Below are 15,569 nucleotides of genomic sequence, written 5' to 3'. Positions count from 1 at the left end.
TAGCCAGGAGGAAGGCATGGCCAGCCGTAGAGATGCTTATTGACATTTTCGATTATCATGGATTTATCGGTGGTGACCGTGTTACCTAACCACAGTGCAGTGGGCAGCTGGGAGGAGGTGCTCTTGTTCTCCTTGGACTTTAGTGTCCCAAAACTATTTGGGGTTAGAGCTACAGGATGCAATTTTCTGCTTGAAAAAGCTAGTCTTTGCTTTCCTGACCAACTACGTGTATTGGTTCCTGACTTCCCTGAACAGTTGCATATCGCGGGGACTATTCGATGCTATTGCAGTCCGCCACAGGATGTTTTTGTGCTGGTCAAGGGCAGTCAGGTCTGGAGTGAACCAAGGGCTATATCTGTTCTTAGTTTAGCATTTTTTGAAAGGGGCATGCTTTTCTAAGATGGTGAGGAAATTACTTTTAAAGAACGACCAGGCATCCTCAACTGACGGGATGAGGTCAATATCCTTCCAGGATACCCGAGCCAGGTCGATTAGAAAGGCCTGCTCGCAGAAGTGTTGTAGGGAGCATTTGACAGTGATGAGGGGTGGTTGTTTGACCGCGGATACAGGCAATGAGGCAGTGATCGCTGAGATCCTGATTGAAAAACAGCAGAGGTGAATTTGGAGGGCAAGTTGGTCAGGATAATGTCTGAGGATGCCCATGTTTACAGATTTAGGGTTGTACCTGGTGGGTTCCTTGATGATTTGTGTGAGATTGAGGGCATCTAGCTTAGATTGTAGGACTGCCTGGGTGTTAAGCATATCCCAGTTTAGGTCACCTAACAGAACGAACTCTGAAGCTAGATGGGGGTCGATCAATTCACATATGGTGTCCAGGGCACAGCTGGGAGCGGAGGGGGGTCGGTAACAGGCGGCAACAGTGAGACTTATTTCTGGAGAGATTAATTATTTTAATTAGAAATTCGAACTGTTTGGGTATAGACCTGGAAAGTATGAGAGAACTTTGCAGGCTATCTCTGCAGTAGATTGTAACTCCCCCCTCCCCCTTTGGCAGTTCTATCTTGACGGAAAATGTTGTAGTTGGGTATGGAAATCTCAGAATCATACCAGCCGAATAACTCCGATACACATTAAATGACCCAGGGAATCGATAGAACATGGCTCAGATGTACAAAAACAATATAACAATCAAAATGGGTGAATCTTTACTTTGAGGCATTAGAAGAAGACAAGAAGGGTCCTACAAACGCATTTGCTTCTGACGTTTTCAAGTAGGATCCCTGATTATGGACGGTCATTTTCCGCAGTCTATATAACCTGTCTGTAGTTTTCTGATCATATTGGGACTCCCTGATATATGTTGGTCTGGTTGTCTTCATCTAATAACATGAAATATTTTAAATAGATGCTCAAAATATGTTTTGGTTCAAGGCTCCAACTCCCATGATTCCATTTGGCAAAACCACTCCCACCATCTGAAGTTGCAGCCATTGCGCTCTTTCCAAATAGCCGATGTTTCGTGGTGAATTACTTGTAAACCTCTTTTTTATTAGTTCCAGAAGGCCTACAGTGTTGTTGGATAGTTGCTAAGGCTGTATTTGGCTGTTATTTTTGTAAACAATTTATTTCAGATGCAGCAGGGTTAGCTACTTAGCTAGCTAGCATTGCTAATGTTGAGCAGGCTTCAATCATGAGACTAGGATTCCTTAGTGATTTGTCTGTAAATCTTGTGTTTTTTTGGACTGTTTTAAGAGTCGCTAAGATTAAACTTGGCTCTAATAGCATGCTAGCTAACCAGCATCAGACACATTAACTTAATTTCTTTCTTTTTTGGTGTAATGCAGTTGTCACCAATGACATGAACATACTCTTGGCCATGTAATGTATGTGGACACCTGCTCGTCGAACATCTCATTCCAAAATCAAATCAAGGTTTATTTGTCAAGTGCGCCGAATACAACAGGTACAACCTTATAGTGAAATGCTTACTTACAGGCTCTAACCAATAGTGCAAAAAAGGTGTTAGGTGAACAATGGGTAAGTAAAGAAATAAAACAACAGTAAAAAGACAGGCTATATACAGTAACGAGGCTATAAAAGTAGCGAGGCTACATACAGACACCGGTTAGTCAGGCTGAGGTAGTATCTACATGTAGATATGGTTAAAGTGACTGCATATATGATGAACAGAGTAGCAGTAGCGTAAAAGAGGGGTTGGTGGGTGGTGGGACACAATGCAGATAGCCCGGTTAGCCAATGTGCGGGAGCACTGGTTGGTCGGCCCAATTGAGGTAGTATGTACATGAATGTATAGTTAAAGTTACTATGCATATATGATAAACAGAGTAGCAGCAGCATAAAAAGAGGGATTGGGGGGGGGGGGGGGGGGGCACACAATGCAAATAGTCCGAGTAGCCATTTGATTACCTGTTCAGGAGTCTTATGGCTTGGGGGTAAAAACTGTTGAAGCCTTTTTGTCCTAGACTTGGCACTCCGGTACCACTTGCCATGCGGTAGTAGAGAGAACAGTCTATGGCTGGGGTCTTTGACAATTTTTAGTGCCTTCTTCTTACACCGCCTGGTGTAGAGGTTCTGGGGGGACAGGCAGCTTAGCCCCAGTGATGTACTGGGCCGTACGCACTACCCTCTGTAGTGCCTTGCGGTCAGAGGCTGAGCAATTGCCATACCAGGCAGTGACGCAACCAGTCAGGATGCTCTCAATGTTGCAGCTGTAGAACCTTTTGAGGATCTCAGGACCCATGCCAAATCTTTTAGGTTTCCTGAGGGGGAATAGGCTTTGTCATGCCCTCTTCACGACTGTCTTGGTGTGTTTGGACCATTATAGTTTGTTGATGTGGACACCGAGGAACTTGAAGCTCTCAACCTGCTCCACTACAGCCCCGTCTATGAGAATGGGGGCGTGCTCGGCCCTCCTTAATCTGTAGTCCACAATCATCTCCTTAGTCTTGGTTACGTTGAGGGATAGGTTGTTATTCTGGCACCACACGTCAGAGACCTGGCCCTCCTCCCTATAGGCTGTCTCGTTGTTGTCGGTGATGGTGTTGGAGTCATGCCTGGCCATGCAGTCGTGGGTGAACAGGGAGTACAGGAGGGGACTGAGCACGCACCCCTCTGGAGCTCCAGTGTTGAGGATCAGCGTGGCAGATGTGTTGCTACCTACCCTCACCACCTGGGGGCGGCCCGTCAGGAAGTCCAGAAGCCAGTTGCAGAGGGAGGTGTTTAGTCTCAGGATCCTTAGCTTAGTGATGTGCTTTGAGGGTACTATGGTGTTGAACGCTGAGCTGTAGTCAATGAATAGCATTCTCACAGAAGTGTTCCCTTTGCGATTAAAAAATATATATTTTTATTTTAAACGCTGATCTGGAGATTGTCTGGCTGGATATCTGCCTTCCCAAAACCAAGCCGATTTTGTTGGGGGTGTGTTATAGGCCGCCCAAGCAGAATGCATTCTATGAAGGTCTTGAAATTGACAACACAAACTAATGATTCGCTGTTGAAGGAAATCATTTTGTTAGGGGATTTCAATACAGATGTCTGCAAAAAGAATAGCCCAACCCACAATGTATTTGCACTTGCTCTGACCCAAATGATATAAGATCCCACCAGGATATGTGAAACAGTGCAAAGTACAATTTACTTAATATTTCTGTCTGATAAATCTAAAATATCGCAGAGTGGAGTAATAGTCTATGGAATCAGTGATCATTTTGCACAAGGAGGATTTTTAAAGATATATTTAAGTGTCACAAAACCATAAATCAGAGGACTCAAAAAATACTGTGTAGAAAGGTTTAGGGAGGAAGTGGGTAAAATTGACTGGTCACCTGTGCCAGATAATGTAGGGGTAGACAGTGCCTGGGAAGCCTTTAAATGTAGATTCCTTGATGTGGTGAATGTGAAGGCTCCCATTGACGGATCAGGGTAAAGCAGAGATCTAGCCCTTGGTTTAATCATGAGATTCTAGAATTTATCAAAGCAAGGAATAAGGCCTTTTTAAGAAATTTAAGAACTCAAGAGCAGCATGAGTTTGTCCTATATAAACATTACAGAAATGAAGCACAGAGCAGGATGGATGAAGCTAAGAGGGGTTACTTTGCTGGGAAAATAATTGAAAACAAAAATGACCGTAAAAAGCTTTGGAAATCATTTAAGGAACTAGGCTGGAGTAGTACTACCAAAAACAAACTAAACTGTATTGGACTGAACATCAAAGGGGAGATGGTATATGAAAAAGCAGAGGTTGCCAATGAATTAAATATTTTTTTTTACTTTTGTTACCAGTAAGCTGGTTAGCAAGCTGCCCACCAGTTATGGTTTGTATGGAAGCAACCAAGTCAAGAAGTATTATGTAGAGTTAGGGGTTCAGCCAAACTCTTTTTATTTTGCAAAGGTAGCAACAGCCAAAATAGTCAGTATGCTGGCAAAGCTTAAATGCTCCGAAGCCACAGGCGTGGATAATATTCCCGCAAGGTTTCTAATAGATTCTGCTGAGCAAATTTGCCCTTGTATTACGCATATTGTTAATCTCTCTCTTGAACAAGGCACCTTTCCCAGGGACATGAAACAAGCTAAAGTTATACCTCTGTATAAGAAGGGGATAAAGTCTGACCCTGGGAATTGTATGCCTGTATCTATCCTCTGTGTAACATCAAAGATCCTGGAGAGAATTGTACATGATCAAATGTATGAATATGTAATGTATGATTTTCAGTCGGGTTTTAGAAAAACATACTCCACTGATTCATGTCTACTTTACTTGACTGACTTCATCAGGAAAGAGATTGATGGGGGAAATCTGTGTTGAATGGTACTGCTTGACCTACAGAAGGCCTTTGATACAGTTAACCACTGTCTCCTAATCTCCAAACTAGAGGCACTGGGGTTAAGCAGTATCCCTCTAGGCTGGGTAAAGTCCTATTTATCAGGAAGGGAGCAAGTAGTAGAGGTTAATGGTTCACTGTCTCAGGCAAAACCAATGAGTTGTGGCGTTCCGCAGGGGAGCGTACTTGGGCCTCTGCTGTTTTTATTGTATCTTAATGATATGAAAGATGCTTGTTCTTGCCGTGTTTTTCTTTATGCAGATGACTCTGCACTTCTGGTGTCTCACAAAAGTAAAACTATGTTGGAGAGCATACTTAGCACAGAGCTTACTAACATTAGCAAATGGCTTGGAGATAATAAGCCATCTCTGCACTTAGGGAAAACTGAAGCAATTATTTTTGGATCCAAACCTAAATTGTGTAGGTCGTCTGAAATCAGAGTGGAGTTAGAGGTTGAGGTGTTGACTACTAAAACCTCTGTTAGCTACTTGGGATGTATCCTTTATGGAAGCTTGGGAGGTGTGAGCATGGCCAGTAAGGTGCTAGGGAAGGTTAATTCCAGGACTAAGTTTTTGGCTTGAAAGTCCAAGCTGCTTGATAAGGACTCCATGAAAGTGCTAGCTACTGCCCTCATTCAATGCCATTTTTACTATGCTAGTACTTCCTGGTTTGGGGCCTTATCTAAACTTATGAAGGGGAAGCTCCAGATAGCCCAGAATAAGTTGATCAGGGTAGTATTGAAGGTGAGTCCACGTACTCACATAGGCAGGAGCTGCTTTCAGGAACTAAACTGGCTGCCTGTTGAGGCTAGGGTGTCCCAGATTAGACTAGGTTTGGTTTACAAGAGTATTTATGGTCCTGCGCCCAGATATCTAAGTGATTACTTTCCTCTTGTTAGGGATGCACACAATCACAGCACCAGATCAGGTGTTGCTGATGTGTGCTTATACAGGTTCAGGAGTAATGCTGGGAAAGGTACCTTCTTGTATACTGGAGCCTCAGACTGGAATGAGTTGCCTCTGCCTATAAAAACAACGTCCTCTCTGGACAGATTTTTTTTAAATAAAGTAAAAATATGTTTGTCCTCTGTGCCCATATGAATAACCCCTATGATGTAACTGGAATGTTGAGATAAAAGAAGAACATCTATGTTTTTGTTTTATTATTTCACTGCCATACTGTGTTCGATCTTGTCTAGCCATCTTGTCTCAAGAGGACCACAATGGAAATAAGTCCCAGACTTTGTTATCCTCAATGATTTTATTCATGTGCATGTATGGCTTTTAAGTTTTATGTGTACTTGTTTTTTAAAATGGTCGAATTAATAAACTAAACTAAACTTTTGTTCAGGTGGGAAAGGCCGGTGTGGAGCGCAATAGAGATTGCATCATCTGTGGATCTGTTTGGGCAGTATGCAAATTGGAGTGGGTCTAGGGTTTCTGCGATAATGGTGTTGATGTGAGCCATTACCAGCCTTTCAAAGCACTTCATGGCTACGGACGTGAGTGCTACGGGTCTGTAGTCATTTAGGCCTTTGTTCTTGGGCACAGGGACTATGGTGGTCTGCTTGAAACATGTTGGTATTACAGACTCAGTCAGGGACATGTTGAAAATGTCAGTGAAGACACCTGCCACTTGGTCAGCACATGCCCAGAGCACACGTCCTGGTAATCCGTCTGGCCCGCAACCTTGTGTATGTTGACCTGTTTAAAGTTCTAACTTACGTCGGCTACGGAGAGCGTGATCACACAGTCGTCCGGAACAGCTGATGCTCTCATGCATGCCTCAGTGTTGCTTGCCTCGAAGCGAGCATAGAAGTGATTTAGCTCATCTGGTAGGCTCGTGTCACTGGGCAGCTCGCGGCTGTGCTTCCCTTTGTAGTCTCTAATAGTTTGCAAGCCCTGCCACATAAGACGAGCGTCGGAGCCGGTGTAGTATGATTCAATCTTAGCCCTGTATTGACGCTTTGCCTGTTTGATGGTTCGTCCTGGGCATAGCAGGATTTCTTGTAAGCTTCCGGGTTAGAGTCCCGCACCTTGAAAGCGGCAGCTCTACCCTTTAGCTCAGTGCGAATGTTGCCTGTAATCCATGGCTTCTGGTTGGGTTATGTATGTACAGTCACTGTGGGGACGACGTCCTCGATGCACTTATTGATAAAGCCAGTGACTGACGTGCCATCAGAAGAATCCCGGAACATGTTCCAGTCTGTGATAACAAAACAGTCCTGTAGCTTAGCATCTGCTTCATCTGACCACTTTTCTTATAGACCGAGTCACTGGTGCTTCCTGCTTTAATTTTCGCTTGTAAGCAGGAATCAGGAGGATAAAGTTGTGGTCGGAATTACCAAATGGAGGGCGAGGGAGAGCTTTGTGCGGGTCTCTGTGTGTGGAGTACAGGTGATCTAGAATTTTTTTTTTTTTTCCCCTCTGGTTGCACATTTAACATGTTGATAGAACTGATTTAATTTTCCCTGCATTAAAGTCTCCGGCCACTAGGAGCGCCGCCTCTGAGTGAGTGGTTTCCTGTTTGCTTATTTCCTTATACAGCTGACTGAGCGCGGTCTTAGTGCCAGCATCTGTCTGTGGTGGTAAATAAACAGCCACGAAAAGTATAGCTGAAAACTCTATAGGCAAGTAGTGTGGCCTGCAATTTATCACAATATACTCTACTTCCGGCGAGCAAAATCTAGAGATTTCGTGCACCAGCTGTTTGCAAATATGCACAGACCGCCCCCCCCCCCTCGTCTTACCGGAGTGTGCTGTTCTATCCTGCCGGTGCAGCGTATATCCCGCTAGCTGAATATCCATGTCGTCATTCAGCCACGATTCCGTGAAACATAGGATATTACAGTTTTTATGTCCTGTTGGTAGGATATTCGTGATCGTACCTCGTCTAATTTATTGTCCAATGATTGCACGTTGGAGAGTAGTATTTACGGTAACGGCAGCTTTCCCAGTCGCCTTCTCCGGGTCCTGACCAGGCATCCGGCTCTTTTGTCCTCTGTACCTGCATCGCTTCCTCTTGCAAATAACGGGGATGTCGGCCCTGTGGGGTGTTTGGAGAATGTCTTGTGCATCTTCTTTGTTGTAGAAAAAAATCTTTGTCTAATCCGAGGTGAGTGATTGCTGTCCTGATATCCAGAAGCTATTTTTTGCCGTAAGGTACGGTTGCAGAAACATTATGTACAAAATAAGTTACCAGTAATGCAAAAAAAAAAAAAAACATAATAGCACAATTGGTCGGGCGCCCTTAAAATTGCTGCCATTTCTTCCGGCGCCATTTTAATCATGGGCATTAATAGAGTTAATCCCCCCTTTGCTGCTATAACAGCCTCCACTCCTCTAGGAAGGTATTCCGCTAGATGTTGGAACATTGCTGTGAGGACTTGCTTTCCATTCAGCCACAAGAGTATTAGTGAGGTCGGGCACTGATGTTGGACGATTAGGCCTGGCTCGCAGTCGGCGTTCCAATTAATCCCAAACATGTTCGATGGAGTTGAGGTCAGGGCTCTGTGCCGGTCAGTCAAGTTTTTCCACACCGATCTCGACAAACCATTTCTGTATTGGGGCAGGTAGTGTTCTTCTGGCATCCGCCAAACCCAGATTAGTCCATCCGACTGCCAGATGGTGAATGAAGCGTGATTCATCACTCCAGAGAATGCGTTTCCACTGCTCCAGAGTCCAATGGCGGCGAGCTTTACACCACTCGAGCTGATACTTGGCATTGCTCTTGGTGATCTTAGGCTTGTGTGCTTGGCCATGGAAACCCATTTTCATGAAGCTCCAGACGAACCGTTCTTGTGCTGACGTTGCTTCCAGAGGCAGTTTGGAACTCGGACGTGAGGGTTTCAACCGAGGACGGATGATTTGTATGCACTCGGCGGTCTTGTTCTGTCAGCTTGTGTGGCATACCACTTCACGGCTGAGCTGATGTTGCTCCTAGAATTTTCCACTTCAAAATAACAGCACTTAGAGTTGACCTGGGCAGCTCTAGCAGGGCAGAAATTTTACGAACTGACTTGTTGGAAAGGTGGCATCCTATGACGGTGCCGAGCTCTAAATTAAGGCCATTCTACTGCCAATGTTTGTCTATGGAGATAGCATGGCTGTGTGGTCGATTTTATACAACTGCCAACAACGGGTGTGGCACAAATAGCCAAATCCATGAATTTGAAGGTGTGTCCACATACTTTTAATAATATTCATGCAAGCATTATAATATGATTACAACCCAAAAGTAATGTGGAATGCACTCATGACTTATGACATAAGCTTTGTCTTGGCTTGCTAGACAGCTAAGCTAACTGCAGGTTAACTAGGCGGAGCATTGTATCATGGAGATGAAATGCACCCTGGGAATTCTAGTAGAAGAGGATAATGCAGAAACGTAAAAAAAAATGACCGAAACAAGGATTGTGCAGTATGACTAACAAATGATAACATCAAATCTTACAGTAGTGCATATATACAAACAGCGTAACTGATTATAAAGTGGCAGAATTTTCCTTTAAACTTGTGCCTTAGACAACAGACCAGTGTCTTGGATATTATGTAACAGCTGTGTGTGTGTTTTCTACAGGTGAAACAGAACCAGCATGAGGAACTGCAGACCGTGAGGAAACACATCCACTCCTGCTTCTCCAACATCAGTTGCTTCCTCTTGCCTCACCCCGGCCTCAAAGTGGCCACCAACCCCATGTTTGACGGCAGATTAAAAGGTGAGGCCTCTCACTGCAGAGAATAATCCCTTCCACCCTCCATACTATATACTAACCCCCTTCCACTCATCCTCCACTAACCCCCTTCCACTCATCCTCCACTAACCCCCTTCCACTCATCCTCCACTAACCCCCTTCCACTCATCCTCCATAGTCTACTGACCCCCTCCATTCTCCACTGACCCCTTCCACCCCCTCCATACTTCTAACCCCTTCCACCCCCTCCTCCATACTCAACTGACCCCTTCCACCCCCCTCCTCCAATAATTCTAACTCCTTCCACCCGACGTTATCCCATCCTCAGTGACTCCCAGACCCTTTTCTTAATACTGAGGTGGAGAGGCAGTTTAAGAAAATAGTTAACCCCTGGAGGAGACATTCTTGGGCTTTACTATGCTTCTGGCTGTGTTCTTTGTGTAGACATTGATGGTGACTTTAAGGAGGCGCTGGGAAATCTGGTGCCCTTACTGCTGGCTCCTGAGAACCTGGTGGAGAAGGAGATTGGAGGGGCTAAAGTGACCTGCAGAGATCTAGTGGAGTACTTTAAGGTGAGCACCATGTGCTCCCATGGCTTATAAACTACTTTGAATGCCTGAAAATGTTCTGAAACTTCCTAACTTCTCGTCACAACTGAAGTTATAGAAAACACATTTTCTCCACATCTTTTTCGCAGGCCTATATAAAGATATATCAAGGGGAGGAGCTTCCTCATCCTAAGTCAATGTTACAGGTCTGTACTGGTTTGATCAACATTGATGTTAAGTTTTGAGCAAGCTTGTGGGGGTTTTCTCATATCTTGCTCAAACTCTCTTTGCATTTGACTGTGCTCTGTTACCTAGGCAACGGCTGAAGCCAACAACCTTACAGCAGTTGCTGGAGCAAAAGACACTTACAGCAAAAGCATGGAAATGGTAGGTTTGTTCACCCCTGGCTTGTTACACGAACAATGTACAGTGCATTCAGAGTATTCAGACCCCTTCCCTTTTCCCACATTTTGCTACGTTACAGCCTTATTCTAAAATGGACTACACAAAATACCCCATAATGACAAAACGATTGATTGTTTTGCAAATGTATAAAAATACAAAAACTGTTACTTTATTTACATAAGTATTCAGACCCTTGAAATTGAGCTCAGGTGCATCCTGTTTCCATTGATCATCCTTGAGATGTTTCTACAACTTGATTGGAGTCGTCCTGTGGTAAATTCAATTGATTGGACATGATTTGGAAAGGCACACACCTGTCTATATAAGGTCCCACAGTTGACAGTGCATGTCAGAGCAAAAACCAAGCCATGAGGTTGAAGGAATTGTTTGTAGAGCTCCGGGACGGGATTGTATCGAGGCACAGATCTGGAGAGAGGTACCAACAAATTTCTGCAGCATTTAAGGTTCCCAAGAACAGTGGCTCCTCCATTCTTAAATGGAAGAAGTTTGGAACCACCAAGACTCTTCCTAGAGCTGGCCACTCAGTCAAACTGAGCAAATGGGGGAGAAGGAACTTGGTCAGGGAGGTGACCAAGAACCCGATGGTCACTGTGACAGAGCTCCAGAGTTCCTCTGTGGAGATGGGAGAACCTTCCAGAAGGTCAACCATCTCTGCAGCACCCTAATCAGGCCTTTATGGTAGAGTGGCCAGACGGAAGCCACTCTTCAGTAAAAGACACATGACAGCCCTATTTGAGTTTGCCAAAAGGCACCTAAAGACTCTCAGGCCATGAGAAACAAGATTCTCTGGTCTGATTTAAACCAAGATTTAACTCTTTGGCTAGAATTTAATCAATTTTAGAATAAGGGTGTAATGTAACAATATTTGGGAAAGTGAATGGGTCTGAAAACTTTCCAAATGCACTGTATCTACACACATTCCAAGCAGATTGATTTACTATTGCTGTTATACACACACTACATGTTAATGTTTTTAAATGTATGTGAACGGTAAAGTCTTGTCTAATGTATTTTTCGTAATGTGTCGGACCCCAGTAAGACTAGTGTTGCTATTGGGGATCCTAATAAAATACAAATTGTCATAATACAAATGTAACCAATGATGTCATTCGTAGAGGTAATATTTTTGCCACTAGTCTTTGTTAGTCGGTGTAGTAATGTTTGGTTTCTGAAATGTGGTGTTTTTTCCCTGCTAGGTGTGTGGAGGGGACAAGCCCTACATCGCCCCTGCAGACTTGGAACGCTGCCACGAGGAGTTCAAGGAGTGCTCGGTGCGTCAGTTCCGCTCTGTGAAGAAGATGGGAGGGGAGGACTTCTGCAAGAAATACCAGGAGCAGCTGGAGGGCGAGCTGGATGAGGCCTACTCCAACTTCCACAAGCACAACGAGGGCAAGAACATCTTCTACGCTGCACGCACGCCCGCCACGCTCTTCGTTGTCATGTTCACCACCTACATCGTCTCAGGGCTGACTGGCTTCATAGGAATGAACACTATTGCCGTGCTGGCCAACCTGGTCATGGGCGTAGCTCTCATGACTCTCTGCATGTGGGCCTACGTCAAATACTCAGGGGAGTTCAGAGATGTGGGCACCATCATAGACCTGTTGGCAGAGACACTCTGGGAACAGGTGGGTGCTGATGTCTGTGTGGATAAAGGTGTTTTCATAGATTTTTCTGTTAAGGATAGAAGTATGGATACAGGAACTATATGTTTATTTAGCACGTGTGACTCCAGATTCAAAGCCATGTGAAGCTGAGAATTCCTCATGTTCTCCACTGTCGTCTGTGATGTTGATTCCTTCCCCTCAGAGTCCAGATTTCTAGTGGCCCTCTAGTTCAGATTTCTAGTAGAGGTCGACCGATTATGATTTTTCAACGTGATTTTTCAATACTGATTATTGGAGGACCAAAAAAAGCCGATACCGATTTAATCGGCCGATTTATTTAATTTAAATATAAAACAAATTTAAAAACTATATATAGATATATTTTTTTGTAATAATGACAATTACAACAATACTGAATGAACACTTATTTTAACTTAATATAATGCATCAATAAAATCAATTTAGCCTGAAATAAATAATGAAACATGTTCAATTTGGTTTAAATAATGCAAAAACAAAGTGTTGGAGAAGAAAGTGAAAGTGCAATATGTGCCATGTAAGAAAGCTAACATTTAAGTGCCTTGCTCAGAACATGGGAACATATGAAAGCTGGTGGTTCCTTTTAACATGAGTCTTCAATATTCCCAGGGAAGAAGTTTTAGGTTGTAGTTTATTATAGGAATTATAGGACTATTTCTCTCTATACGATTTGTACTTCATATACCTTTGACTATTGGATGTTCTTATAGGCACTTTAGTATTGCCAGTGTAACAGTATAGCTTCCGTCCCTCTCCTCGCTCCTACCTGGGCTCAAACCAGGAACACATCGACAACAGCCACCCTCGAAGCAGCGTTACCCATGCAGAGCAAGGGGAACAACCACTCCCAAGTCTCAGCGAGTGACGTTTGAAACGCCATTAGCGCACACCCGCTAACTAGCTAGCCATTTCACATCGGTTACACCAGCCTAATCTTGGGAGTTGACAGGCTTGAAGTCATAAACAGCGCAATGCATTGCGAAGAGCTGCTGGCAAAATTCACGAAAGTGCTGTATGAATGAATGCTTACGAGCCTGCTGGTGCCTACCACCGCTCAGTCAGACTGCTCTATCATTACATTTACATTTAAGTCATTTAGCAGACGCTCTTATCCAGAGCGACTTACAAAATGGTGCATTCACCTTATGATATCCAGTGGAACAACCACTTTACAATAGTGCATCTAAATCTTTTAAGGGGGGGGGGGGGGGGGGGGGTTAGAAGGATTACTTTATCCTATCCTAGGTATTCCTTAAAGAGGTGGGGTTTCAGGTGTCTCCGGAAGGTGGTGATTGACTCCGCTGTCCTGGCGTCGTGAGGGAGCTTGTTCCACCATTGGGGTGCCAGAGCAGCGAACAGTTTTGACTGGGCTGAGCGGGAACTGTGCTTCCTCAGAGGTAGGGGGGCCAGCAGGCCAGTGGTGGATGAACGCAGTGCCCTTGTTTGGGTGTAGGGCCTGATCAGAGCCTGAAGGTATGGAGGTGCCGTTCCCTTCACAGCTCCGTAGGCAATCACCATGGTCTTGTAGCGGATGCGAGCTTCAACTGGAAGCCAGTGGAGAGAGCGGAGGAGCGGGGTGACGTGAGAGAACTTGGGAAGGTTGAACACCAGACGGGCTGCGGCGTTCTGGATGAGTTGTAGGGGTTTAATGGCACAGGCAGGGAGCCCAGCCAACAGCGAGTTGCAGTAATCCAGACGGGAGATGACAAGTGCCTGGATTAGGACCTGCGCCGCTTCCTGTGTGAGGCAGGGTCGTACTCTGCGAATGTTGTAGAGCATGAACCTACAGGATCGGGTCACCGCCTTGATGTTAGTGGAGAACGACAGGGTGTTGTCCAGGATCACTCCAAGGTTCTTAGCACTCTGGGAGGAGGACACAAGGGAGTTGTCAACCGTGATCAAATCATAGTCTTAATTATAATATAATAAACACACAGAAATATGAGCCTTGGGTCATTAATATGGTCGAATCCGGAAACTATTATCTCAAAGTTTTTTTCATTCAGTGAAATACGGAACCTTTCCGTATTTTATCTAACGGGTGGCATCCCTAAGTCTAAATATTCCTGTTACATTGCACAACCTTCAATGGTATGTCATAATTACATAAAATTCTGGCAAATTAGTTCACAACGAGCCAGGCAATGAACGCAAGAGCAGTTACACAATTTCATGTTAGCAGGCAATATTAACTAAATATGCAGGTTTTAAAATATATACTTGTGCGTTGATTTTAAAGAAAAGCATTGATGTTTATGGTTAGGTACATTGGTGCAACGACAGTGCTTTTTTCGCAAATGCGCTTGTTAAATCATCACCCGTTTGTCGAAGTAAGCTATGATTCGATGAGAAATTAACAGGCACCGCATCGATTATATGCAACGCAGGACACGTTAGATAAACTAGTAATATCATCAACCATGTGTAGTTAACTAGTGATTATGTTAGTTATGATAGTTATGATAGTGATAACTAGTGATAGTTTTTTACAAGATAAGTTTAACGCTAGCTAGCAACTTACCTTGGCTTCTTGCTGCCCTCGCGTAACACGTAGTCAGCCTGCCTTGCAGGCTCCTCGTGGAGTGCAATGTAAGGCAGGTGGTTAGAGCGTTGGACTAGTAACCAGAAGGTTGCAAAAACTAATCCCCCCTGAACAAGGCAGTTAACCTCTCTAGGGAAGGTGGGACGAAATCGTCCCAGCTACGTAACAGCCAGTGGAATCCTGTGGCGCGTTATTCAAATACCTTAGAAATGCTATTACTGCAATTTCTCAAACATATGACTATTTTACACCATTTTAAAGACAAGACTCTTGTTAATCTAACCACACTGTCCGATTTCAAAAAGGCTTTACAACGAAAGCAAAACATTAGATTATGTCAGCAGAGTACCCAGCCAGAAATAATCAGACACCCATTTTTCAAGCTAGCATGTAATGTCACATAAACCCAAACCACAGCTAAATGCAGCACTAACCTTTGATGATCTTCCTCAGATGACACACCTAGGACATTGTTATACAATACATGCATGTTTTGTTCAATCAAGTTCATATTTATATCAAAAACCAGCTTTTTACATTAGCATGTGACGTTCAGAACTAGCATACCCCCCGCAAACTTCCGGTGAATTTACTAAATTACTCACGATAAGCGTTCACAAAAAACACTATCCGAAGTGTAAAGAAGGGTGACGCGCACGACGCGTTTCGTGACAAAAAAATTCTAAATATTCCATTACCGTACTTCGAAGCATGTCAACTGCTGTTTAAAATCAATTTTTATGCAATTTTTCTCGTAAAAAAGCGATAATATTCCGACCGGGAAAGCGTGTTTACGTTCAAAGAGAGAAAATAAAAACATGGGGTCGCCTCGTGCACACGCCTAAGTCTGATTGTCCTCTGATAGACCACTTACCAAAGGCGCTAATGTTTTTCAGCCAGGGGCTGGAATTA

The 15,569-nt window shown here is 44.0% G+C and overlaps 1 protein-coding gene across 4 annotated transcripts in view; it reads left to right on the top strand.

The window, feature by feature from the left end:
- Positions 1-15,569, top strand: part of LOC106577100 (atlastin-2) — a 32,808-nt gene that overhangs the window by 14,281 nt on the left and 2,958 nt on the right. For all 4 annotated transcript variants that reach the window (XM_014154837.3, XM_014154835.3, XM_014154836.3 and 1 more), the window contains exons 8-12: positions 9,381-9,519; positions 9,940-10,067; positions 10,193-10,249; positions 10,359-10,430; positions 11,666-12,097. In XM_014154837.3, coding sequence (XP_014010312.3) covers positions 9,381-9,519; positions 9,940-10,067; positions 10,193-10,249; positions 10,359-10,430; positions 11,666-12,097 — 828 coding nt within the window. The remainder of the gene's footprint in view (positions 1-9,380; positions 9,520-9,939; positions 10,068-10,192; positions 10,250-10,358; positions 10,431-11,665; positions 12,098-15,569) is intronic.

This window comes from Salmo salar, chromosome 18 (genome assembly GCF_965601325.2).
Source record: "Salmo salar chromosome 18, fSalSal1, whole genome shotgun sequence".
Taxonomy (NCBI): domain Eukaryota; kingdom Metazoa; phylum Chordata; class Actinopteri; order Salmoniformes; family Salmonidae; genus Salmo; species Salmo salar.
Note: the sequence above shows the minus strand (reverse complement) of the source record. Positions and strands in the feature narration are given on the sequence as shown.